This window comes from Ambystoma mexicanum, chromosome 13 (genome assembly GCF_040938575.1).
Source record: "Ambystoma mexicanum isolate Mex_15411 chromosome 13, UKY_AmexF1_1, whole genome shotgun sequence".
In the NCBI taxonomy this organism is placed as follows: domain Eukaryota; kingdom Metazoa; phylum Chordata; class Amphibia; order Caudata; family Ambystomatidae; genus Ambystoma; species Ambystoma mexicanum.
In genome coordinates, this window is record NC_090938.1 from 95,304,081 (window position 1) to 95,328,752 (window position 24,672).

General features: G+C 45.4%; 1 protein-coding gene across 1 annotated transcript in view; it reads left to right on the forward strand.

Annotated features, from left to right (window-relative positions):
* LRIG2 (leucine rich repeats and immunoglobulin like domains 2) overlaps nucleotides 1–24,672 on the forward strand; it is a 274,622-nt gene that overhangs the window by 233,693 nt on the left and 16,257 nt on the right. Inside the window, exon 16 of the mRNA XM_069633358.1 lies at nucleotides 8,769–8,918. Within this exon, the coding sequence (XP_069489459.1) occupies nucleotides 8,769–8,918 (150 nt within the window). The remainder of the gene's footprint in view (nucleotides 1–8,768; nucleotides 8,919–24,672) is intronic.

The window sequence follows — 24,672 nt, forward strand, 5'->3', positions numbered from 1 at the left end:
AAGAAGCACCCATTTGGGGGAATCATCAGCTGGTAATAACCTAGGGCCCAGGGTCTTCGCTCAGGGCCTGAGCGAAGAGAGGACCTTTACACCAGACCCTGGTGCCATTAACAGCCAGTGAAGCCCCCTGTTAGGGAAAATTCTCAGAAATGTGCTAATTCCCTTCTACCATCACTTTTTCCTAGACTTTGGGATTTTGAATTTTTAACCTACAGAGAGCGAGACCTTTTTCCTACTCCATGTATTTTTCTGTGTTTCTTTTGACTTTGGAGTCTGACAAACTCCATAGGCATCATCTTTACATTGTGCCACACAGCACCTTCAGTGCAGTGGCACAGAGAAGTCTTAGATTTCCCAAAGGTTTAAATGCATCCTCTTGGTAAAATTACTGTTTCCAAGAGCAGGGAAGTGAAATTGACTTGGCTAACATTTTGTAACTTTCGAGAACTAGCACACACCATCTTACAATAGGGTGCTGGAGGGGTCACTTAGTATCCCCTTTGTCTAGTTTGTCAGGTAAAAATGTTACCCTTTCTGCAATTAATGGCTGGTAGCAGTCGTATACTTTTTCCTACCATTGTGTGTTTCGACCGTGGGCTGCAATTGCAGCTGCAATAAAGCACCCATGGGTGCCCAGTTCGTCAAAATGGCCCGGTCGTCTTTTTTTTGGCTTTTCTTGTTGGAAAGGTCCTTCTTGAGATTTACTCTGCGTGCCAAACGAGGTTTGGGCCTTTTGTTCCTTTTGTCTTCTGCGCGATTCACTGGTGAAGCCCGCCTCTTGCTCTAGCATGTCTGGCAGGGGCAGGAAGTGAGTGAGGTACCCGAAACGCCCTGTGCTCAATCCCCTTGGGTTACAGGAATGCACCCAAAGGTGATTGGCCGGCTGGCTGTTCTTGGAGGACAGCCACCCTGCTGTGTAATTGACAGCTAGGCTGCCAGCGAATGGGAAGAACCTGCATAAAAGGCAAGGCTTTTGACTTGGAAGGCAGTCGACCACTGGACGAAGGAATCTGAAGAAGAACTTGGAAGAGACACTTGCTGCAACTCCTGGATAGTTGGTTTGCCCGGTGAAGCCATGCTGCAGTGATGAAGCTCCGAATTTGCCTCGACTAGAGAAGCCCTGCAACGCACGACTTCTCCCCTTGGGTTGGTGGGACCAAACAACCCCAAAACAAACTTGTTTGGACATCCTCTCGGAGCTGGCTGTACTTCCACTGCTGTTGCAGGAACCGATTGCCAGGGAGAGGAACACAAGAATCGAGCGCTTTGTTTTTCAGTTGGACCCAAACCCCAGGAAGATCCTCAGATTCCCATAAAGCAGGACTGACCAAGTCTGAGCCACCTCAACAGAGTGTTGGACCCCAGATGCGAGGAAAGTTCATAGTGGTATCCGAGATCTGCGGTGGTGCGGTTTGCAAGAGCCGCCAGAAGCTGAAACTGCGAAGTGCCGCTGATCTGAAGTTTGCCTATTGCTGCCGGCGACCTTCCATTCACAGTGCAGGAGTCCCCAGACACCTTCCTTCTTGTCCCCACGACTGAGGCCCAGGAACAGGATCTGCAGACCTACACAGGAACAGAAGCCAGCTGGAACCAGTTTTTTTCAAACCAAAGGTACTGTAAAACTAAGGGGACTTACTTTTTGTGCAGCCTTGCTAGCTCTCATTTGAGACTTTTCTTGGTTGCCTTTGCCGAGTTACTTGCAGCTTTGTCCCTCACAAGCCTCCCACCTTGTGGCCCTACAGTAATTTCATTTTATACAAAATTGTGTAAGACTTTTTACCTACCTGCAAGAAGTGCTACAGCTCACCTAGATTTTTGCTCAACTAACATTGGCTGTCCTGGCTCCCTGAAAGACTCTTTTCACCTCTGACTTTGCGCTTTTCCTTTCCCCCAGGAAAGGTTTCATTTACTTTGCATTGGAGGGTTCAAAAAGTACTTGCATGCTTAAGAATATTTGTTGACCATTGATTTATTCCCTCATCTTTCTCTATTCTCTATTGACACTACCCTCAGTTTTGCTCTAAATGTGCCAGTGATATATCAATGTCCACAGTGTTCTAGTTATTTAGGTCACCTCACGGTGTAGGAAGTGTCTGTGCCATCCCAAATGGGTAACTACTGATTTAAAGAAACTGTGTATTTTGAAGTATATTATTGTGTTACATATATTTGCTCCCTTCTAAAGAAGGCTTATTCAACTGACTTTTAAATTAATAAATAATAGTTTAATCAAACCTTGAGTGTATTTGGATACTTGTCACTGTGAATCTTTGTGTAATAACCCTACAGTTCCCATTGACCCCTCTAGAGATAGGCCTGACTGCTCAGTCCCTCCACCAACTTGTGTAGTATATGCTTATACCAAAGGTTGAGTTAACTATTGCCAAGAGGACAAGGTTAGTGCATTCTCCTACAGGGTGCTGCATACAATTGCCTAACTCCCCCCCCCCCCCTCACCCTGAATGGGTGCTTATTGCTATTAGCACCCCAGGTTTTAAATCTGAAAACCCGGGTTGCGAAAAGCAATGTATTTGGTTTGAATTAACAGGATGCCTTGGGACGTCCTGTTAAGTCAAACCAATTACTTACCTAAGGTTCTGCCATGGATCTGGAAGGCGGGGCATATGGAGCCCCTCTACCATTTCCATGGCGGCCAGTGTTATGTAAGATTTTCATATAAAATGTTCAAATCAAAGAAAAATGCACGAGAGAGCGGGAAAAGGTCTCTTTCTCTCACTAGGATAAAAATTAAGTCCTTAAGTCCAGCAAAAGAGCTGGGGGTCTCCAAGGTAGAAGGGAATTGGTACCTTTCTGAGAATTCTCCCCAACAATTATAATTATTTCTGTTTTGCCCGGCTAGAGTTTGAAAATGCTGTTCATCCAGCCATAGAGTTCTTGTAGGCAGTGTAGGCGGTCTTCCAGCGTTTCCTTCCTGTGTATTTTGTAGAAAATCTGTGCATCAGCGTAGTTGCATGGGAGGCTCTGTTTTTGAATGAACTTGATTAATGGTGCCAGGTATGTTGAAAAACAATGGGGATAAGGAGGATCCTTGTGGTATGCCGCAGGTGTATTATCTTGGGGTTGATTGGAATAGGTTTGAACCATACAGCTTGTTTTTTTAAAATCCGTTTTAGGGCTAGGTTGGTGATTCCTATTTCTTCCAATCATCCGATTAGGATGTCATGGTTGACTGTCAAATGCTGTGGAGAGATCTAACATTATTAGAGCTGTGCTTTTGTCTGAGTCTGCAGTAGTCTTCATATCGTCCCAGCGTACTTGTGCTTGATGCAGCAGTAAGCGTTCTTCTATGAATTCTTGTGTTATTCTGTAGACTTATTTTTTGAGTAGTTTCGCTGTGTATGGGATTTTTGAGATGGGTCTGTAGTTGGAGCAGTCCTACACGTTTCCTGCTGTGTCTTTGAGGAGCGGCTTGATGTATGCTGATTTGAATGATCTTAGTACTTTCCCTATTGAAAGTGATTGGTTATAAAGGTTTCTATAGTATTCCATGGGTATTCCTTATGTGAGGATTGATTTGTGTATATGTGGGGGGGCCGGAGTCCATGGGGGAGCCAGCTTTGTTGCTGTTGCTTACCAGCTTGACAAATGTCTCCGTTGATATTTGGGGGAATCTTCGGAGTTTGTTGTGGTGATCCTCGAATGGCTGGGTAGGTTGCATGTTGTAGTTGCTTGGTCTGCTTGGTATGATTTGTTGGATGGTGCTGAATTTGTTTGAGGTGGTCTGCAAGATCGTTGTATAATTTCAGTGAAGGTATTGGTGTGTTGCCGCAGCCAGCTGGGTTTCTCATTTTGTTTTGATTTGAAGCAGTTATTTTTGGGTGTTGGCGGCTTTGGTGATCTGTTGTCGTAGTATTTCTTTTTGTCCTTATTGATTTCCTTTTTTTATGAGTGTATATGTCGTGAAATTGTAGTTTCTTCACCATGTCATGTTTTTCTCCTCCATTCTAGTTCACCATTTTCCTGTTGCTCTTTTGCGTGATGGGGTGCAAGGTTTTTCCTTGGCAATCTCGTTCATTGTTCTGGTGATCCATTCGTGCAGTATTTGGTTTTCTCTCGGGTCAGCTTCATCCAGCGTTGTTGCTGGGGTTTTTTTTCCAGTAGCTCTACTAAGTTGCTTTTATTTTTAATGCTCCTACAGTTTCTTTTCATGATGGTCTGCAGTTTGTTGGGTTGTTTGGTTGTTGATGTGGCACGATTAGGTGGTCGCTCCAGAGGATCTCCATTGGTGTCCCCGTGGTGATGAGGTCTTTGTTGGCAAATACTGCATCTAGTACATGTCCCACTGCGTGAGTCGCTCCTTTTTACTAGCTGATTTTCTTTCATTGTTTGGCTAGTGATTTTTGTGTGTTGGTGGTTTCTTCGTCAAATCAGATGTTGAAGTCTCACAGGATTATCAGGTGTTCTGCTCTATGGCTAGGTTAGTGATGCCTTCAGTGAAGGCGTCCACAAAATTGCATCGTATGTCAGTGGTCTGTGTACCAGGATGAATTTGAGGTTTTTCTTTGGGTTTGCTGTTAGACAAAGGTGTAGGTATTCTCAGTTTCCGATTAGTGGATTTTCAGCTTCAATTTCCAGGTGTTCCTTGTATGCCATCACCAGTCATCCTTGTTAGGCAGGATTGTATGCAGTACCCTTTGGGTGCTCTACTACAACAACCATGACCTCCTGGCAATAGAAACCCAACCTTTGGTAGGGGTCAATGTGAGCTGTAGGGGAGTTGCACAGAGATTCACAGTGACAAGTATTCAAATAAACTCTTACACACAAGGTTTCTTGATAAAACAATTATTAATGTATCGGTCCGAATAAGCCTTCAGAACATACCAATATAAAACGCCACACAAATCTACTTCCAAAATACACACACTTATCTAAATAAGCAAATTCCCATTTGGGATGACACACAGGCACTACCTACACCCTCAGGTGACTTCAATAGCTAGGGTGCTGTTGGCATTAATGTATTACTGTTGCATTTAGAATATTCTTGGAAGTATTGTTAAAGAGAAGAGTCAGAATGAAACAAGTATTCAGTTATTCTCAAGCAGTTAAGTACTTTCTATACAACCCTCCTCCCCACCCCCCAATGCAAAGTCAGTTAACCCTTTCCTGGAAGGTGGGCAAAACGTGCAGAAGGGAGAAGTCATTCAGGGTGCCTAGGCCAGGCAATGTTAAGTTGGCAAAAGTCAAGGTGAACTGAAGCACATCTTGCAGGTAAGTAGAAAGTCTTTTCCAATGTCTAAAGTCTTTGTACAATAGAAGCAATCAAAGTAGGGCCACAAGCTGATTAGGCCTGAGAAGTAAAGAAGCTGGCAGCAACTCTACACATGTAACCAAGCAAGTCTCCAACGAGGACAAGTGGCTACACGAGAAGAGGTAAGGTCTCTTAGACGTTACAGTACCTTTAGTTTGAAGAAAAAGTGCAGCAGATTTCTGTTCCTGTGCAGCTCTGTAGATCTCGCTGACTTCCGGGGACTCTGCAATGGGACGGTCACCGCTCGCAGCCGGCAATCTTCAATTCAGTGGCTGTTCAGTGTTTCAGCTCCTCGCGTCTACCGCAAATGGCAACGCTGCGGTTCCTTGCTGTCGAAATGGAATTTCCTTGCTTCTGCGGTCCCGCACTGTGTTGGAGGGGCTCAGGCCCGGTCCCTCCTGCTTCCTGAGAGTCCGGAGGATCTTCCTGTAGCTCTAGGCCAGCTTAAAAGCAACACGCACAATCTGGTGTTCATCTCCCTGGCTATACGGTTTCCTGCAGCATCTCTGTGAAAATGTAACAAGCTCTGAGAAGGATGTCCAGGTGGCTTAGTTTGGAGTTGATTGGTCCCACCAACTCAAGTGGAGAAGTCGTCCTTGCAGGGGCTTCTCTGTCGATACGAATTTGGAGTTTCAGCACAGCAGCAGGGCTTCACCGGGCAAACCAACGGTCCAGGAGTTGCAGCAGGTATCCCCTTCAAGTTCTTCGGTTCCTTCGTCCAGTGGTTGACTCTGCGTTCCAAGCCAAAAGCCTCACCTTTCTTTTATTCAGTTCACTCCCATTCATTCCAGCCTAGCTGTCAGTCACCCAGCGGGGTGGCTGTCCTTGCCGGACAGTCAGCTGACCAATCAATACAGAGTGCATTTGGGACTCCTAGGAGATTAAGCACAGGGAGCTTCGGGCACCTCCCTAACTTCCTGCCCACCCCAGACATCCTGGAGCTGGAGCCAGGCTTCACTCGTGAATCCTGCCAAAGGCAAAGCGAACAATGGGAACTAGCCTGGTTTGGCGCACAGAGTAAATCTCAAGAAGGACCTTTCCACAAAGAATTGGTGAAAAAAGAACAGGCCATTTTGACAAAAATGGCACCCTTGGGTGCTTTACTGCAGCTGCGAACGCAGCCTACCGTAAATGCACACCACGGTAGTTAAAACGAAAACATTGCCACCACCCTTTCAGCGACTAAAAGATAACATACAAATGGTACATGAGAAGCTAGACAAAAGGGAATAACTATCTAACCCCTCCAGCACCCTATTGTAAGATAGTGTGCGCTGGGTCTAGAAAGTTACAAATGTAAGTAAAGTCAACTTCACCTTACTGCTCTGGGAAACCGTTTATCCCAGAGAAGGTATTTAAACCTTTGGGAAATCTGAAAGACTTCCCTGTGTCACTAGACTGTGTGACACAATGTAAGAGATTATTCCTATGGAGTATGTCAGACTCCACAACCAAAAGAAACAGAGTTCAAAATCACATTAAAATACATGGGGGAGTAAGAACTGTTTCATTGGCTGGGTTCATGCATAAAAGTCTTATCCTGAAAGCTGAAGAGGTAGTTGACTGGAACCAAAACCGAACAGTAAGATGAAAAAACTGCAGCTAAGACGGTTTCCAGCGACCAGGAAGCCTGTTGTGTAATCATAGTCTGCTGTAGCCTTTCCTTCCAATCGACCTGGCGACTCAGAAAATGACAACCCCCACCCAGAGACTGGTGAGACCCACTAGGCATAAGAAGGCCTGCATTTTGAGCCATCCCACGTTGTGTTGCGACCTTGCAGGGCTGAAATACACCCCAATACCCTGGAACCTCGAGCCATTGTGAAGTGCATGGTCTTCCGAATTCCAAAACTTGCTGAAACTTCGTGGGCATCCTGCCGGATCTCCAGAGGCATGATTCCAGTCTGAAAGGTCCCCAAACCAGAGTGCTGGACCTTGCAAACGACGAGAATCTGGCGATATTCTGTTTTTTCTGCTCCTGAAAAAGGCACCAAATCCATAGCCGCATCCCGCCATGAGGAAAACCTTGCCTAGAGCGTCCCCTGATCCTTGCTGCAAAAGTTCTTCTGCTGGCCTGTCTTCTTAATGAAGGAATTCAGTGACCTGGTTTTTGGCTGCAGATCCTGAAGTCCTGCTGCAAAATCTTCTTCTGTGCTGTCTTTGGTATTTACTTACCTTGGGTCTCGTGTGATTCCTGTGTAGTTTTGGGTTGTATTTTGTGATTGGAGGCCTCTCGTCTAGTGCATCCAGGCTCACTGCAGGAATCCTCCCAGGGTGTCTTCCTTGAAGCCCCTGCACCCTCTAACTCTAAAAGTAAAGTACTTACTTGTTCTAATAGTCTTCCTTAAGAACTGACTTTTGCTACTTAAGAACCTGTCCTGACCTGCCTGTTGGACACTAGACCCTAGTGACCCACCTTCTGTCACTGAGAACACTCATGCTCCAAGAATAAGAGAAACGCTTCTAAGAAATAGAAAAGAGAATTTGTGTAAAAGTGACTTTCTTGCAAAAGATGTTAATTGGTAACTGTAACTCTGCGATTGAACAGTTACAAAAGTTATTTCTTACCCTGGAAATGTTCTGCTATTCTGAAAAGTATGTGTGACATCATTCTTTCCTTGGAAATTGTTTCACCATTCTAATAGAATGTAGATGTAAGGTTATTTTACTCACCTGCAAATTGGCTGTCTCTCTTTTCCAAAGGTAATGCTGTTGGCTTCACTAACTATTTTTTTCAGAGATTAGGTGCATACGTTTCCCAACTGGGTCTTGCTTCCCCTGACTTACTGTTATCCTGTCCAAAATAAGTCTGCATTAGATTTTACCTACATAGAATAATCTTGGGTCATTGATAAAATGTAACACTGGGATTTGCTTTCCCTGATCTGTTTTAGACGGACACAAAAACAGTCTGTTTATACTTGCCTTTAAGTTGCTGATTGCTCCTTTTAAAAAGTGTATAGGTTTTACTTACCATGAGGGAGCTTTTCGCCATCCTAAAATAAGTTACAAGAGTTATTTCTCATCTCGATCTGGGTTTTACTGATCTCAAAAGCACCTGTAATGGAATATTCCATCCTTCGGTTTTACTCACCTAGTATAACTGTGGGTTATCACAAAAGAAATTATAGGTTTTAACTGTACCAAGAATAAGTGTTCCACTAGTCTACTACCTTTGAATTACTGAAAGTAATCTAAAAAGGAACTATTGCTTTGACTTCTCTAGAACTTCTGTTAGGTTTTCTAAATAAGGTTATATGCTTTGGTCTGTTGAACTTCAAGCATAGTGTTGTCTTTTTCTATAATGTTTATATGATCTGTGATGGTACTTACTTCCCCATAGATTTATCTGGGCCTACTTTTATTTAGATAAACCATTTATTTAAACCCCCTGTGTTGACTTGTGATAAGACGGCCCTTTTCCATGACTTTGATATAGCTGCTTTATTGCAGTGGTTATGTTCATGATATTTGTTTTGTTTGCTTCTTATAGAGGAAATCAACTTGCCTGCAGATATTCCCAGTTACTTATCTTCTCAAGGTACCTTGTCTGAGCCGCCAGATGGTTACAGCAACTCTGAAGCTGGCAGTCACCAGCAACTTATGCCTCCTGCAAATGGATATGTGCACAAAGGAACAGACGGTGAGTGCATCACTCGCATATCCTTAAAAATGCAGGGCTAGAGTGAATTTTCTAGGCATTACTTATGAAACTCATTCAAAGAGTTGGTGTATGTGCATATATATGAAATCATTAGATGTAGATAACAGCCTATCACATGTTCACTTGCATTTATTGTAATCTTAGATTGACATACTTTGCATAGGCTTCCATCTAGTGGTTGGCGCAGTGTTACATCACACCATCCTTGTTTGTGTGCTTGTACCCATGATCCTTCATATAATCACTTTTTTGTTTCCTAACATGGCTCCTAATGTGCCATGATTTTGAGTGTTTATTTCATTTGTTACACGCCTAGACCCTTAGGTAACACAGCGAGAGTTACAGACAGCTTATCATATATTTTATACAGTGTTTCAGTGCAGAAAGTAAAATAACAATAGGGCAAAATAGCTTTTGGAACAATGTAGTTACACAATTTACAGACGAGGTGACTCCCACGAAGGGTTCTGCATAGTTAACGGGTGGTCATTTAATTAGGAATATAATTCTGTCTGGGTAGGTGAAAGGGAGAGGGCCTATGTCATTATAGCCAGTATTGGTTAAATAACCACGTTTTCAGAGATTTTTTGAATCTGGCAATAGTATCCTCATTTTTGATGCTAAGTGGTAGAGAGTTCCAAAGGCTGGGGGCCAAGACTCTGAAGCTGTTCCCACCTGCTCTGGTACTTTTGTGGCGTGGGATTTCTAGTAGTGCCTTATTGTTTGATCTCAGTACTCTGTTGGTCATTTTTTTCTTGTTGGCATTATTGAAGGAACTGGGGGCTTGTTGGTGAGGCATTTGTGTTTTTAATATTGAGCCTGCTTTCATGTTGGCAGGCTGGGTGAGTGCAAGGGATTTTAAACTAGCACAAGCCACTGGAAAATAAAAACGATAAGTAATCTGAGGCTTGCGAATCTGCTTAGATTCTCATGCTTTGCATAGATTAGTTAGAAGTACCAAAACGGGGTGCATAAAGAGTCAAACAGTAACTTGCATGAAAGTTACTTTTCATCCCAATTATATAGATATACACGCAGCACACCATGTCTTACTCTCCAAGACTCAAATATCACTAGCCAATGGCTAGTGCAACTTGTGCACCATGCCATGAGAAGGTGATGGGTGAGCATAGGCAAAAGCTGAAAACAGATGTTTTAGGAATGCTTGGCACACTTGAGAATCTGCCATTGCTTGCATACCTATAAAATGTGTGAAGATGTGCACTGACTACATGTTGCCCTGCAAATGGCATGTAATGGTAAGTTAGCAATGGAGCTTAACCTTACTCCAGTACTGTGTGGTGTGAATTTAAGGGCTGAACGCGAGAGGTGTGAGCTATTGTAGCAGAGTTGTATGCAAGAAACAATGGCGGTGGATTGTTGGGGGAGTTTTCCTATAGTCCACCTGGAGGTTAGACTCTGTAAAATTATCCCCTGGTATACAGGCCCCAACTCTTGGTACAAGTATGTACTACCTAAAGGATTGGTAGAATGGCAGAGCAGCCAGTCTTATCTTATGAGGAGGATGTGAGCTGAAGGTGAAGTACAATGAACACAGTCAATACAATAGCCCAAAGAAGCTCTTACACACTGGAAAATTATAATCAAATATACATTTATTTTATATCCACAAAGCAGGTAAGTAAATACTATTTTAGACTAACCAATACACACAGGAATTATTCACAATACTTTTTAAAGGTGACTGCTTCAAATGTAGTTGCTCGTGCTTACAATTGTTAAAGGAAATTGCAGTAATAGTTGCACTGTTTAAATAGTAGTGACGTGCACCTGCATTTGTTAGTGAAATGACAGTTTAATTCATTTATAAAGTCAGTCTGTAGGAAGGAAAAAGAGGTTTATTCAATGGTATTAGCAATAGTTTAAGTCTTAGCAACACTTTATCAAGTTTCTAATGCTTTAGCTGCCTAAACCCTAACTAGTCAACAGTTCATCAAAGTGAGTGTCGGATGGGAGCAAAAGTCTTAAGCAGCAGCAGAAAAGGCAAAGTGATACTGTAGTTACTTAATTTATTTTAGCAAAATAAGTTATTGAAGACCCTGCAAAGGACTCTCTAAAAGAGCACCAGCTGTTAAGCCTGGGCAAGAGGTATGAGTGGACACCCAAACACCTGGGATTGCACTCCAGTGACACTGGGGCGACTATTCGGCTTGAGGCAAGTTCTACCTTGAGCCCAACAGTACCATAGGGCAGTTGAAGAAAGTGTACAGCAACAACGGACTCTGTATTCTGATTCCTCAGTCTGGTGACGAAAGGAAGGACTCTGAACAGGATGTCAAAGCAGCAGTCGTGAGAATGGACCCTCAAAGGATTTCTTCGGTCTTCCACATCGGTCTGCAGTTTTGGCATCTTTTATCAGCCCCAACAGTGAACGGGTCCGCCCGGTTGTTCTTTCTCGATTCTGCAGCTCTGTACTCTGGTGAGCGGACTTGAAGGAGTGGGATCGTGCCTCTGGAGCTCACCAAAGTTCTGGGAGGATTCGTCCAGGCAAAGATATTGCACTGCAAACGGGTCGGAGGTCCCATGGCGTTAGCTAAGATTTTCAAATTTGTGATGAATCTTCCGGACCTGTGTCAACCCCAGAACTTTTTGCTTGGACTTGGTCATTATTTTCCGTTGTTGCAAGGTGAAGGGGAATCTATTTCCCCTCACCTAGTTGTTTACTCTTCTTATGGGTGACCTTTTTATGTCTATTCATAGTGTGAGATTGGAGTTCATTTCCTAAAACTTTTGGAATTAGGCTGGGTTGCCCATTTTGGCGTCCCTGTAATTTCTCTTTAATATACTTGGTTGAACTACTGTTCCCAAGGGGTAAAGAGGGATTTTCATCCCGTTTACATTTTATATAGTGAGCAAGCGACCCCCCACCTTATGTGGAGTATTGGGGGAATATAATATCTCCCCTTTCTCACTTACTGTAACTTTGTTGTTACAAGTGCAAGTTTACTTGAATGGATGGTGGCAGTGGCTTTACCTTAGTGGCTTTTTAGTATTCTTACTCGCAGGCTCAGTAATGCACAGATGGGCCACCATTCTGCTAGCATGGTGGGTATCCTTCTTTTTTCGACATTTTTCATGTGCTTGTTGTTTGAGGTCTTCCCCTGCCGTTCCAGGCAGGAACGGCCTTGGTTGAAGTTTTGTCTTCGGCGGGAAACCTCTTTATTCCCTGCCAAGGTTCCAGAGTATCTGAGAAGGGAGGAAGCAAGGAAGCAGTCCAAAACTCAGCAGCACTTCTTTCACCTTGCCTGAAATGAACTTATTCCCAGCAGGGGACTGGCTGTCCTGATTAGACAGCCAGAACGCCCCTTTCTGTAAACTGCATGGAGAGTTTTCAAAAATGGTTCTGTAGTTCCTGAGAAATACTCTGGAAGCTGCTGACAAGTCGATCACTGTAGCTGAATTGGGAGAGTAAGATAAAATACATCTGTAGTGATTTCCAGTGACCGGAGAGCCTGATGTAACCCTTCCTTCCAATCGATCTGGCGGGGCCCCGAGTGAGACTCCTACCCAGAGGCTGGTAGGATGCACTAGTTTTAAGAAGACCTGCATTTTGAGCCATCCCACAATGTGCTGCAACCTTGCCGGGCTGAAAACCGCCAATACCTTGGGACTTCGAGCTTCAGTGCGACACATCGTTTTCTGAAGACTGAAGCTGAAACTTTGGTAGACATCTGCTGGGCCTTCAGAGAGATGATTATCCCCTCAGCAGCGTGCAGGACCGTGTGAGGGAAGAGAATCCGACCGGCGATATTCGTTCTTTTTATGGCTTCTGTAAAAAGGCGCAAAATCCACAGAGCCACGAGAATCTGTGAAGAAACCTTTGGTGGAACCCTCCACTGCCGACCGGTGCTGCATGTCCCCATCCAGCGTCCAGTTCTTAGGTCTACCTACCAAGAATCCAGGTACCAGGTCCTAAACTGCTGCATCCTGAAGGCATCCACTCAGCTCTTCTTTTCTCTTAAGGTTCTGTGCTGGCAAGGGTAATACTTACCTTAAGTCTGGTGTCAATCCTGTGAGGCTGAGTGGGTGATTCGTGTGGTTGGGAGTTTGCCCATACCACTTGCCTAGGCCTAATGCTCAAACGCATATATAGAGCCCTCTATGAAGTCCCTGAACACTTTTAACTAACTCTGAAGCTAATACTTAGTTGTTAAAGAATATATCCTCTGGAACCCTAACTTTCCTGCAACTGAAGCCTATCCTGACCTGCCTACAGCTGGCTCCTATACCACTAGGGTCACTTTTCTGCCGCTGAGAAAACTCATGCTATAGATTACGGTAGGACTTTGATGATAAGGATTCTGTCTGGAAATTCTAACCAGGGTAAAAGTACTTAAATGAGTTAGTGTTAAATGAGTTAGTGTAACTTGAACAATTGTTGGTGCAAGCTACTACTATTTAAGCAGTCGCATGTTAAGGTATGTAAGGTACTTAATTTGAATAGTGTTCTACATTATAAAAAGTAATACATATTCTTCAGCACTTAATTTCTCCTCTAAACCAATCCCTGTCCTCTGGGTCACACTGCTCCATCCAATCACAGTCATCTCCCTAAGCTCCACCCCTGGTGGCCATCTTCACATTTTTAATGCACGCCTCGATGTTGGGAGTCCACTTGGTGCTCACCGAGCTATTTTCTTTTAATAGTTCATTTTCGGCAACTTTTAGTAAGGTTTTTTTGACAGATTTCTGTCACGGTTTGACTGGATGTCTACTACCGAAAGCAGGGACCCGCTGTCGGAAATGATCACACTATATCGCAGTTCTTTCATTGAGTTTCGAGAAGGCCCGTGCGTGAGCTTACTTTGCGCCTTTCCAGCATGACCGAGGAGAAGAGATGCCTCTTCAAACTCTGCGCCAAATGTGGATTGAGGAAAGTGTACGTCGAGGATCAACACCAGAAATATCTGTATTGCCTGCATCCGGACCATGATTGTTAGGCAAGATTGTATGTAGTAACCCTGTGGGAGACTACACCAGCCTTTTCCTCTTGGCAATTGGTAACCCAACCTTGCGTATCGGCCTCTACTACACAAGTTGGTAGTGACTGAGCAACCAGGCTTATCTCAAAAGGGGTCAATGTGAGCTGTAGGGTTGTAACAAAGAGATTCACAGTGACAGGTATACAAATAAAACATATACCCATGGTTTCTTGATTAAAATAATTATTAATTTACCAGTCAGTTTTAAAATAAGCCTTCTTTAGAAGGGGCAATAGGCAACAATAAAATATACTTCAAAAATACACTCCTTCAGTACAGTTAAGTACGGAGATACCCTTTTGGGATGTGTCTCGCACACTTCGTACACCTTCAGGTGACTTCAATTGCTAGGACACTGGACATTAATGTCACTTTTTACACTTAAATGCACTGCTAAAGTTATGGCAAAAGTTAAGGGAAGGAAACAGTGGTGAACAAGTTTCTCCAAGCAAGTAAGTACTTTACAATCCCCCAATGAAATATAGGTTAACCCTTTCCCAGCTATACCAGCAAGTTATGTATGACTTATTGAGGGACAGATGGTCGGAGGGTAAGAAGAGTCTGCAGGGAGCCAGGACAGCCAATGTCAATTGAGCAAAGTCTCGGGGAGCTGAGGCACTTCTTGAAGATAGAACAAGTCTTGCACAAGGTTAAAGCGAGATTTGTGTTAAAAAGAATCCCTGTTGGGCCACAAGCTAGGAGGCTTGTGAGAAGCAAAGATGCATGCAACTCTGCTAAGGGCAGCAAATGCAAGTCTCCAGTGAGAGCAAGCAAGCTACACACCACCAAAGGGAAGTACCCCTAGTTACACAGTACCTTGAGTCTGAAGACTGGGATCCAGCTGGCTTCTGTTCCTGTTGTAGTCATGCAGATCCTGCTGATCTTGGGCCTCAGTCTTGGGGACAAGAGGGAGGACGTCTGGGGATTCCTGCACTACGATTTGAAGGTCAGCAGCACTTTGCGGTTTCAGCTATCGGCAAATAGCACCACTGCGGTTCTTGGACACCCTGTGGGCTGCCCTTGCTTCAGGGGTCCAGCACTCTGTTGAAGTGGCTCAGGCTTGGGTCATCCTGCTTAGGGGGAGTCCTTAGGATCTTCCTGGAGCTCGGGTTAGGTTTAAAGGCGATGCACTCGTTCTTGGTGTTCCTGTCCCCTGGCAACCGGTTCTAGCCGCAGCAAAGTAGTACAGCCAGTAGGGAGAGGTGTTACAGTTGAGTTCGTATTGGGGTCAGTTGGTTGCACCAACCCAAGGGAATAAGTCCTTTCCAGGCTTCTCTAGTCGATTCGAAATTTGGAGCTTCAGCACCGCAGCAGGGCTTCACCGGGCAAACCAACAGTCCAGGAGGGTGCTGCAAGCAGTCTCTTCCAGCTTCTTCGGTTCCTTCGTCCAGTGATCGACTGCCTTTCTTGTAAAAGACCTCGCCTTTTGTGCAAGTTTCTCCCATTCATTCGCAGCATAACTGTCACTCACACAGCAGGGTGGCTGTCCTCCAAGGAGGCCAGCCAATCACCTTTGGGTGCATTTCTGTAACCAAGGAGACTAAGCACAGGGCGTTTTGGGAACCTCCCTTGCTTCCTGTCTGCCAAACACGCTCACGCTAGAGGTGGGCACACACAGTGAATCTCAAGAAGGACCTTATAAACAAATGGCGAAAAAAGAAGACGTGCCATTTTGACAAAATGGGCACCCATGGGTGCAATACTGTAGCTGAGGATTCAGCCTGTGATACAAATGCACAATGGTAGGAAAATTAAACTACTGCCACCAGCCGTTAATTGTAGTGAGTGCAACATAAAAAATGTTACATGAGAAGGTAGACAAAGGGGATACTAAGTAACCCCCCAGCACTCCACATATGATGGTGTGTGCTGGGTCTATAAAGAGAAAAAGGTTAGTAAAGTCAATTTCACTTTACTACTGTTGAAAACAGTAGTGTATCCAAGAGAAGGTAAAGCTGCATGTTTATCCCACTTGGTTCGTTGCTGCTGCAGGTCCCAGTTTGGGAAGGACTAGGAAGCCATCAACAACCACTTCTACGGTGAGCCTACCAGTGAGGGGTGCTCTCTCTAAGAGAAAGCCCTTGACTCCTTCTGAACACTGCATAACATCGGAGGACAAGTCCACAAAGGAGAGATCCAAGGGTTGCCCTTTGCCACCCCCCTCGGTGGCACCATGGGGCAAAACAACTTCCTCATCAATAGTCATTACCACGTCGACGTCCTTGTCGATGCCTACGAGTTCATCGTCAAAAGGGGGGCATGCCACGAAGGTGGTGTCCAGTCATGGTGAAGGCCGCCCGGCGGGTGTCTAATGCTGTTGCATGAAGCAGCTGCCACAGTTTTGGTGAAGGCCCCTGTAATGGGGACAGCAGCTGATCCTTCTCAGAAGACTCGGACACAGGAATGGGTGAAACTCCTACAGACCCTGAGAAAGTTGCGCAACAACAGGCTGCTCCAGTGAGACCGGTACAGCTTTACATGACTTCCGATGGGGACGGCAATCTGCCCGAAGACTATTATTCGGATCACATAGGGGGTCAAGGGACCCCCATCTGTGGATGGGTCACCACAAAGCGAGCCCGGTCTTTCACCTCGCCAGAAGAGGCATGCGAGTCCGGAGCCTACAACTCATTCCTTCCACACCTAAGCCCAGGGAAATGTCATTGGACATTCTGACCACGCTGCACACGCTTTTATCAGAAATTCAACAGAGACATTTGCCCTGCTCCGTCTGGGAGTCCCCCAAGACTGCTTCCCGGGAGCCCTCCACGGTGCAGGCCAAAGGACCCTGCTGGTCTGAGGCATCAACAGACACCACCTCCACCGCCCCCACTCCGGGACCTCAACCCAACTGTAGATCCTGCCATGCACACAGCAGTTATGGCGACAGACACCGACGAAGACTATGACTTTGTGCCAGCTGCTTGTGCCAGTGGGCGTGGATGAAACCGCATCAGTCCTCTCCGCTTGGCTCATTCCATGCAATGGTATCCAAGGCCTCCAGAACATTTCCAACTGTTGCTTGAGGAGACGGGGGAAAAGGAAGAATTCCTTTTCTAACGTCGTGAGGACCTGGCCCTAATGAAGAATCTGAGCACAGCTCCAACCAAGCGGGATAGGCTCGAGGAAATCTAAGCCCCCAAGTGACTAAGGTCCCAGCCTTCACCTTATTCGGTGGTCTCAGCTGCGGCCGGGAAACGCTCTGCGAACCAGTCATCCTCTGCCATGGTGCATCCGGACCAGGAGGGGAAGAAGCTGGGCGGTATGGGGAAAAGATTATACTGCTGCCAGCACTCTTGGGTAAGAATTTGTAGAGTCCAACTGGTGTGGGACTTTACAATACTTCTCTTGGTATTCAGTAACCCACCTTTTAATATACACCTATACTACACAAGTTGGTAGTGACTGAGCAGCCAGGCTCATCTTAAGAGGGGTAATGTGAGCTGCAGAGATGTACAAAGAAATCATTAAATACAGGTATCCAAGTAAAGACACACTTAATAGTATCATTCTTTATTCATAAATAGATACAAAGGTATTTAGACCATCTTTTCAAAGCAGCAACTAATATTAACCTTAATACCAAAGTCAGGATTCAATTCAACAAGAGCCATAAAGAAGGTGAGTAAACCTTTAATGTTATACATATTCCAGCACATCATTTGAGGTCAGTAATAACACTTGCTTGTGATCACCATTGCAATATTGAGTTGTAAGGAGGGTAAAGTTATAGTCCGATCAGAACATACTTTTTACTTGGAAAAACATCTGGATTCTCCCAAAGGAATGTAGGCATTCTTTTATCCCAGCAATAATAGTGTTCACCAATCAAAAACTGGAGGGAGGGAGGGAGGGAGGGAGGGAGGGAGGGAAATATTCAGTCTTATGTGTTTACACTGTTTTTAGAGTCTGACAAACTCCATAGGCATCTACTTTTTGTATGGAGACACAGCACCTTCAGTGCAGTGTCAGAGAAATCCTTTACATTTCTCATAAGGTTTAACTTCTGTTTCCAAGAGTCGTGAAGTGAAATTGATTTTACTTACCCTTTTCTCTTTGTAGGTCGAGCACACATCATCTTATGTGGAGTGTTACCTATTAGCCCCTTATCCTACCTACTCATGTAACATTTGTTATGTTACACTCACTACTTTAAATGGCTGATGGCAGTGGTTTAATTTTCCTACCATTGTGCTTTTCTACCGCAAGCTGAACCCTCAGCTGCAGTATAGCATCCATGGGTGACCATTCTTTTTTCGCCATTTTTTGATTGCAAGGTCTTTCTTGGGTTTTACTCTGTGCACCAAGCCAGGTTTGAGCCCTTTGTTAGTTTTGGCGGGCTTCCATCCTGAAACCCGACTCTGGCTCCAGTTTGTTATTTATATTGCGCATCCCATCCTAAGGTTTCTGGGCATATTACAAGAATGTACATGTTCATGGTTACAGCAATAGGTATTACACACTATATTTACATGTAGAGGAATGTGGCACGAATACAGCTACACAGTAGGCAGAATGGATACAAACAGCTGTAAGTTAATACAGTATGAAGATAATGGGATGCTCCTAAATAAAGGGCATTGCAGTAGTCCATTTCTGATAAAGCTAGCGCACGCGCTAGGGTCAAGCAACTTTCTGGGGAGATAAAGGGTTTGCAAGTTTGGGTGAGCTTCAGGTGTATGCAGTAGCTGAAGCCGTTGCACTAACCTGTTTGCGCAGACTCGAGGGGGAATCTAGGTAAAAACCCAATGTTTTAACCTTGTTGGCCACCTTTGTCATTACCATCAATGTTGAAAGAACAGCATAGGTTGCTCAATTCCTTCATGTTGGAGTTCCAGTGTGTCTGGAAGAGCAGGAAGTGAGGGAGGTTCCCAAAACTCCTCTGTCCTTTGTCTCTAGTTCAGTCTAAAGTGTTGGACATGCCATTTGATGGAGGAGAATCTATTTGACAAGACAGTCAACGAGTCTCTGCAAATTATCAAGACGAACACAGAGATGGCACGTACCCTGGTTTACCCTGTACCAATGACGGTCGTCGTCCTTTAGTTCCTCAAGAGGAAAGTCTGGTAGGTCCTCCAAGGGATATACCACCCCTTAGCAGCAGCCTTCCTGCTCCACGACTCAAGAGACCTACAGAGGTCGCTCACAGGCATCCAGCAGCCGAGGACCAAGTCGGCACTGTACGCAGGGCAAAGCTCTGACACTGAAACGGTCCTGAACCGGCCCTCACTTGTGCACTCCGGTGGGAGGCAAACTGGCGGGGTTTGTCACCATGTTGAAGACCATCACCACTGACAGATGGGTGCTGGACGCTCTCAAAGGGTCACACCTTGGAGTTCCAACACAGGAGTCCTTGTATTCCCCTGGTGCCTCGAGAAGAACTCATGACTCAGCTGCTGCAGGAGGTCCAAGCCTTGTTGAAGAAGGGGGCGAGGGAGCCCGTCCCCAGTGCATCCGGGGCTCCGCAGTGTACTCCACAGAAGTCCGGAGGATGGTGGCCGATCCTTGACCTGAGACGACTTAACAAGTAATGGAAGTCCCAGATGATCAGGATAGTCACGTTGCAGCACGTGCTCGGCCAAATGGAGGAAGGAGACTTCCTGGCATTGCTGGATCTGGAGGACGCCTACTTCCAAGTCCCCATCCACCCGAAACACTGCAAGTTCCTGCGGTTCGTGGTCCTGACTCAACGCAGTAACTTGTCTAACATCTCCTTAGAAGAGGGGTGATAGCCAACCTATTACAGGTGCAGCGTATGTTGAGCCGTCAAGTTGATGCTGGGCATTATGTCCTCCTGCATCAACCACGTCCACCTTTGCAGACTACAGGTGAGGCCTCTCCGAGTTTCTGGATGGAGGTGGCTGCAGGTCTCAGGACCCTGACGGACAAGATCGCCCTCAACGAGTTTCAAAGAGCAATACAGTGGAGGGGCGTGCACTCTCATCTCCTACCAGGGGCACCATTCCAAGTCCCTCCTTACCAGGAGAAAGTCACCATGATTGCTTCTCTGGAAGGTTGGGGAGCAAACACCGGACAGTTGCACGCCAGAGGCCTCTAGCTGCTAGAAGAAAAAACCCTTCACATGAACATTCTGGAGCTTTGGGCTGTCGTCTGGGTTCTCAAGTCCTTCCTGCAGTTGCTGACGGGCAAGGTGTTGAGGATCTTCACGGACAACGTGACCATGTTCTACATCCGGAAGCCGGGCGAGGCGCCCTCTCCACTCTTTCCAGGGAGGCCCAGGATCTGTGCCACTGGGCCATTTGTCAGGAAATGTTTGTCACTTTTCACCTGGCCGGCACCAAGGACACAATTGCAGACTCGCGCAGCAGGGGAGCTATTCTTGCTACGAGTGGGAGATTCGCCAGGACCAAGTGAGTCTTCTATTCCACAAATGGGGTCGACACAGATTGACACTTGGAATTCATCACTGTCGTGAAAAGGTCAAAGGTTGGCCAGCAGATTCCCGCAGCACCCGAGGAGAATGGGGATGCATTCTTCTTCCCGTGTGAGGGATTTTTCCTCTAGGCTTTTCCTCCCTTCCCCCTCCTTTTAAAAGTGATCAACACACTCTATGTCACTGCAGGATGATACTCGTCATTCTGGTGTGGCTGCAACAAATCTGGTATGCTGACCTGCTACGTCTCTTGGATGCTCTGTCCATCAGGCTGCCCCTACTTCCTAATCTTAGCTCCAGGGAGGGAGGATGATTCTGCACCATGACCCAGCGTCGCTTAACCTCGGGGCCTGGCTTTTGCAGCCCATGAAGTTGGTCATTCTTCTTTATCTGCCGAATGTAAGGACATCCTGGCCAAGGCCAGAGCCGCTTCAACGTTGACGTGCTACAGCCATAAGTGGAAGCGTTTCTATGTGGTGCCGGGCTCAGAAGATTGCTCCTCTGCATGTCACAGCCCCACAGCTGCTTTTATACTGGCTTTTCTTGGCCAAGGCTGGACTACCCGACTCCTCTATCAAGGTGCAGCTGGCCGCCATATCCTGTTACACCAGGATGCCTGGCAGGTAGCACAGACTCGTCGAGCATTTTCTCAAAGGCCTCTTCAGAACTTTTCTGCCGATGAAGGCCACTGCCCCATCCTGGGAACTCAATGGGGTCTTGACTAGACTCATGGGGGTGCCATTTGAGCCGATGCATCAAAAGTTTTGTTTTCCTTGTGGCGATCACCGCGGCCAGCAGCCGTACTTGTCCTTGCATGCTTCAAGGATGGTATTGCTTACACACACCCCACCTTTATGCTGAAGATGTTGTCTGTCTTCTTCCTGAACCTGTTGTTGCCAGCAAAGAGGGCCTAGCATTCGCTGGACGTTGCGCCTTGCATTTGCTGGATGTTGCTCGTGCCTTGAAGTTCTACGTGGCACGCACAAGCGTTTCAGAAGACTTCTCAATTTATTTTTCAATTTTGGACCTGTGAATCATGGGATGGCCTTGTCGAAGGCTTCCATCTCCAGGTGGCTCTCCGGTTGCATCATGTACTGTCATTGGCTGGCTAACAGACCCCTTCCAGGCCGGCCGAGAGCCCATTCCACCAGAGCCATTGCAGCAAAGATGGCGTTTCACTCCGATGTCCCCCTGCTCTTCATCTGCAGGGCTTCTACGTGGAGGTCCACGCACACCTTCACTAGGTAGTAACTTAACACTTGGTACTGTTTTATTATTCTTAACTGGATGAGTGTAAATGCTTACCAACAGCGTTTACGTACCTTCTTAAAGTGTACCATTTGGCTTTTGCTTTCCCTGATCTGCTAAGTGCATTTCTAAAACAGTCTTGATGTTAATACTTGTCTTTGAGTTTCTGGTAGCCCCTCTTAAATGTTTGGGTCTTTGCCTACCTTGAATAATTGCTGATCTTCTAAACTTGTAACACAGGGTTGTTGTGATCCTGAATTTCCAAGTGCATTCTAAAATAGTTGAGTGTTCATACTGATCATTGAGTAGCTCAAGGCACCTCGCAAATGTATGTTATGGCATTTATAACGCCCCTATACACCAGTGTTTCAAGGCGTGTTACTTTACTAGCTCTGAGCTCTGTTCTACAAAGTGATGTCTGTTACAAGGTGTATATCTCTAACTGGATGGTTTATTAATTGATTTCAGTAATTGAGTGTCACTGCATGACTGAGGGGGGTCTACTACGCTTGAATTAGTGATTGTATTCTAAAAGTATATATAACCTGGTTTTACTCCCCAAGAATAGCTGACTGCCATTCTGAATGTGTTGTAGGTTTGACTCCCCTTGAACTGCTGATTGCTAATCTTAATAAGGTTATACCTTGGGGGTGTAACCCATAAGGATTGAGTTTAAAAAAAATAATTGTGTTTATATGAGATGTTATAGTACTTCCCCAGATTTATATTGGCCTACTTGTATTTAAATAAACCCTTTATTTTTACAAATCCTAGTGTTTCAGTTTTTCTTTGGATCGCATGTATTCTACAGGGAGTGTGTAGGTGGGGGGGGTGGTTGGCGGTCCTTTCAGCACCGCCAGCCATCCAGTTTCAACTGGATTCTCACAGGCAGACTGTAAGAAAAAGGGCTGCAAAGGTTTGGATTCCTCCCTAGCTTCCTGCCTTCAGAAACTGGAGTCTGGGCGGGGAGTCCACGGATAAAGTTAAAAAAGGAAATTCCCGCCAGGGGAAGGAACGAAAAAGGACATGGAACGTTGAAATGGCAGAAAAAGACCACCAGGGCTATTTGGTATGGGCACCCATGGGTGCCTTTACCGGGGCTGTGGAAACTGCCCACGGTTAATGTAGAACTAATTAATAAAAGGTTCCACTGCCACCAGCCATTAAAGGTAAGTTTGTCCTTGTAACATAAATGTTACATTTAGAATGAAAAAGGAGATGCCCATTATCTCCCCAGCACTCCACATAAGGTGGGGGTGCTGGTCTCGCCAAATGTAAAAGGGATCCTTTCTACCCTTGGGAACTGTAATTCTGACAAGGTTAGCCAGATACAGTTAAAAGGGGAGCCGCTAGGGCAACCCAGCAACAGGCATTATGTGCCAAATGTTGACAGAGGACTAAATTAAAAAAAAGACTATGGAGAGTCTTAAAAGTGACGCCCATAAAAAGAGTAAAAGATTGTGAGTGTGGAAAAAGGTTCCTGCTCGCAGAGGTGTAAGGACAAATAATCCACCAGTAAAGCAGAAAGTTACGAAAGCATCATCATAAAACCATGTTCTTAAAACCGTATTTACCTATAACACAATAAAAATATCCAAAGCACATTAGAATTGTCATGTGACACTATCCTATAGTTAATCCCTCATGCGGGTTCTTATTTTCCAAGCTTGGTGTAAAAACCGGATGAACTTAAATATGCTAGTTACATCTTTTAATAGCAGGTCTACAGGAGCCCTGTAGCCCTTCAATAAATCATACAAATACATTTTCCGTAGGTGTTTATGAAATCCCCAAATAAGACAGGGGTTCAGTCGCGCAGGAGAACAAATTGAGCAAGAGGGGGTCCAGTTGCTTATCTATGTCTTACATCCTTAGCACATATTGCATTAAGTCTGGCACGCGTCAATGGGGACCTTTGATAGGAGTTTGTCACCAAAGCAAGATATGGAGCCATCTTGTCAGACGGTGAGAGCGGATCCTCGAATATAAAGATCCTTTGGGTTGCTAGCCAGCAGCTTTGTCTTCAGTGTTAGGATGGACAGTTACCATACTTGATGGATTATTGAAACAGTCTGCTGCTAAATGCGCTTTAAGAGACTTGTAATTCAAATCAGTCAAGGAGAAAAACCGCTAGCTAACCATATATGCCAGTGGAGCAGTCCGCTGTTTTGGTGGGGTTTTTTTTACTGCACCAAATGACAGTATTGGGGTTCCTTGCCTCTAGCAAAATGTCCATGAATTGTGAGATTTGCAGCCCCAAATTCAGGCTATATAACACTTCACCCTCCAACACAGTTAAATGCAATGCACAAAATTTGGTAATCTACTGCAATAAAAAACATTAGTACCTGGAAGGGGCGTGGCTTTCTCCTCCCAGCCAATGGGGAGGCTTGAAGCGGTGGCCTTACTATACAATAATTCCTGCCGCTCTGAACCTCATCTGGGATGGAGCCCACCATTTACACTGCTGGGGAACACTGTGTGCCCCCACATCCCCGCCTCCCCCCCCCCTCCCCTTGTGCCTCAGTTATCTTCTCCTTTTCGATCCTGGGAAGGGGTGGATGCGCCAGGACCACTACTGTTCCCAATGCGTCCGCTCCCGATCTGCGACATGCTGCCATGGAAAAGAAGGGACTACCCTCCTCCCGTTCCATGGCAAACGTATTGTTCTTTTTTCGGATGTAAAACACTGACAGCGTTTCGCTACTACGGGAAATATTCCATTAGTACCTCGGTGTAAGTGGATTTTGCGCCAATGTAGTCCCTATTGGGCAACATGGTCCAAAAGCAGATGTGCTCCAATGGTTGGGTTCCTTACTGCAAAATGAGAACTGGTTTCCAATTCGGTATTCCTCATGTGGGCAAATTCTGGGATCCCGAGACAATCTTGCACAAGTGTAATTTTGTGTCTGGCATTGTTAAAACAGATGCTTTTGACCACCTTATGATAAGTGGATACTTGGAACGCATGTTTATTACACAAGATGGACCTGTGAAAACCTAAGTGCGCTGACATAGAACTTCAAGAAAGGTTTGCATTGAAGTAACCACCCACAGGAAGAAGACATTCTCATGTACGTTTGAAGGT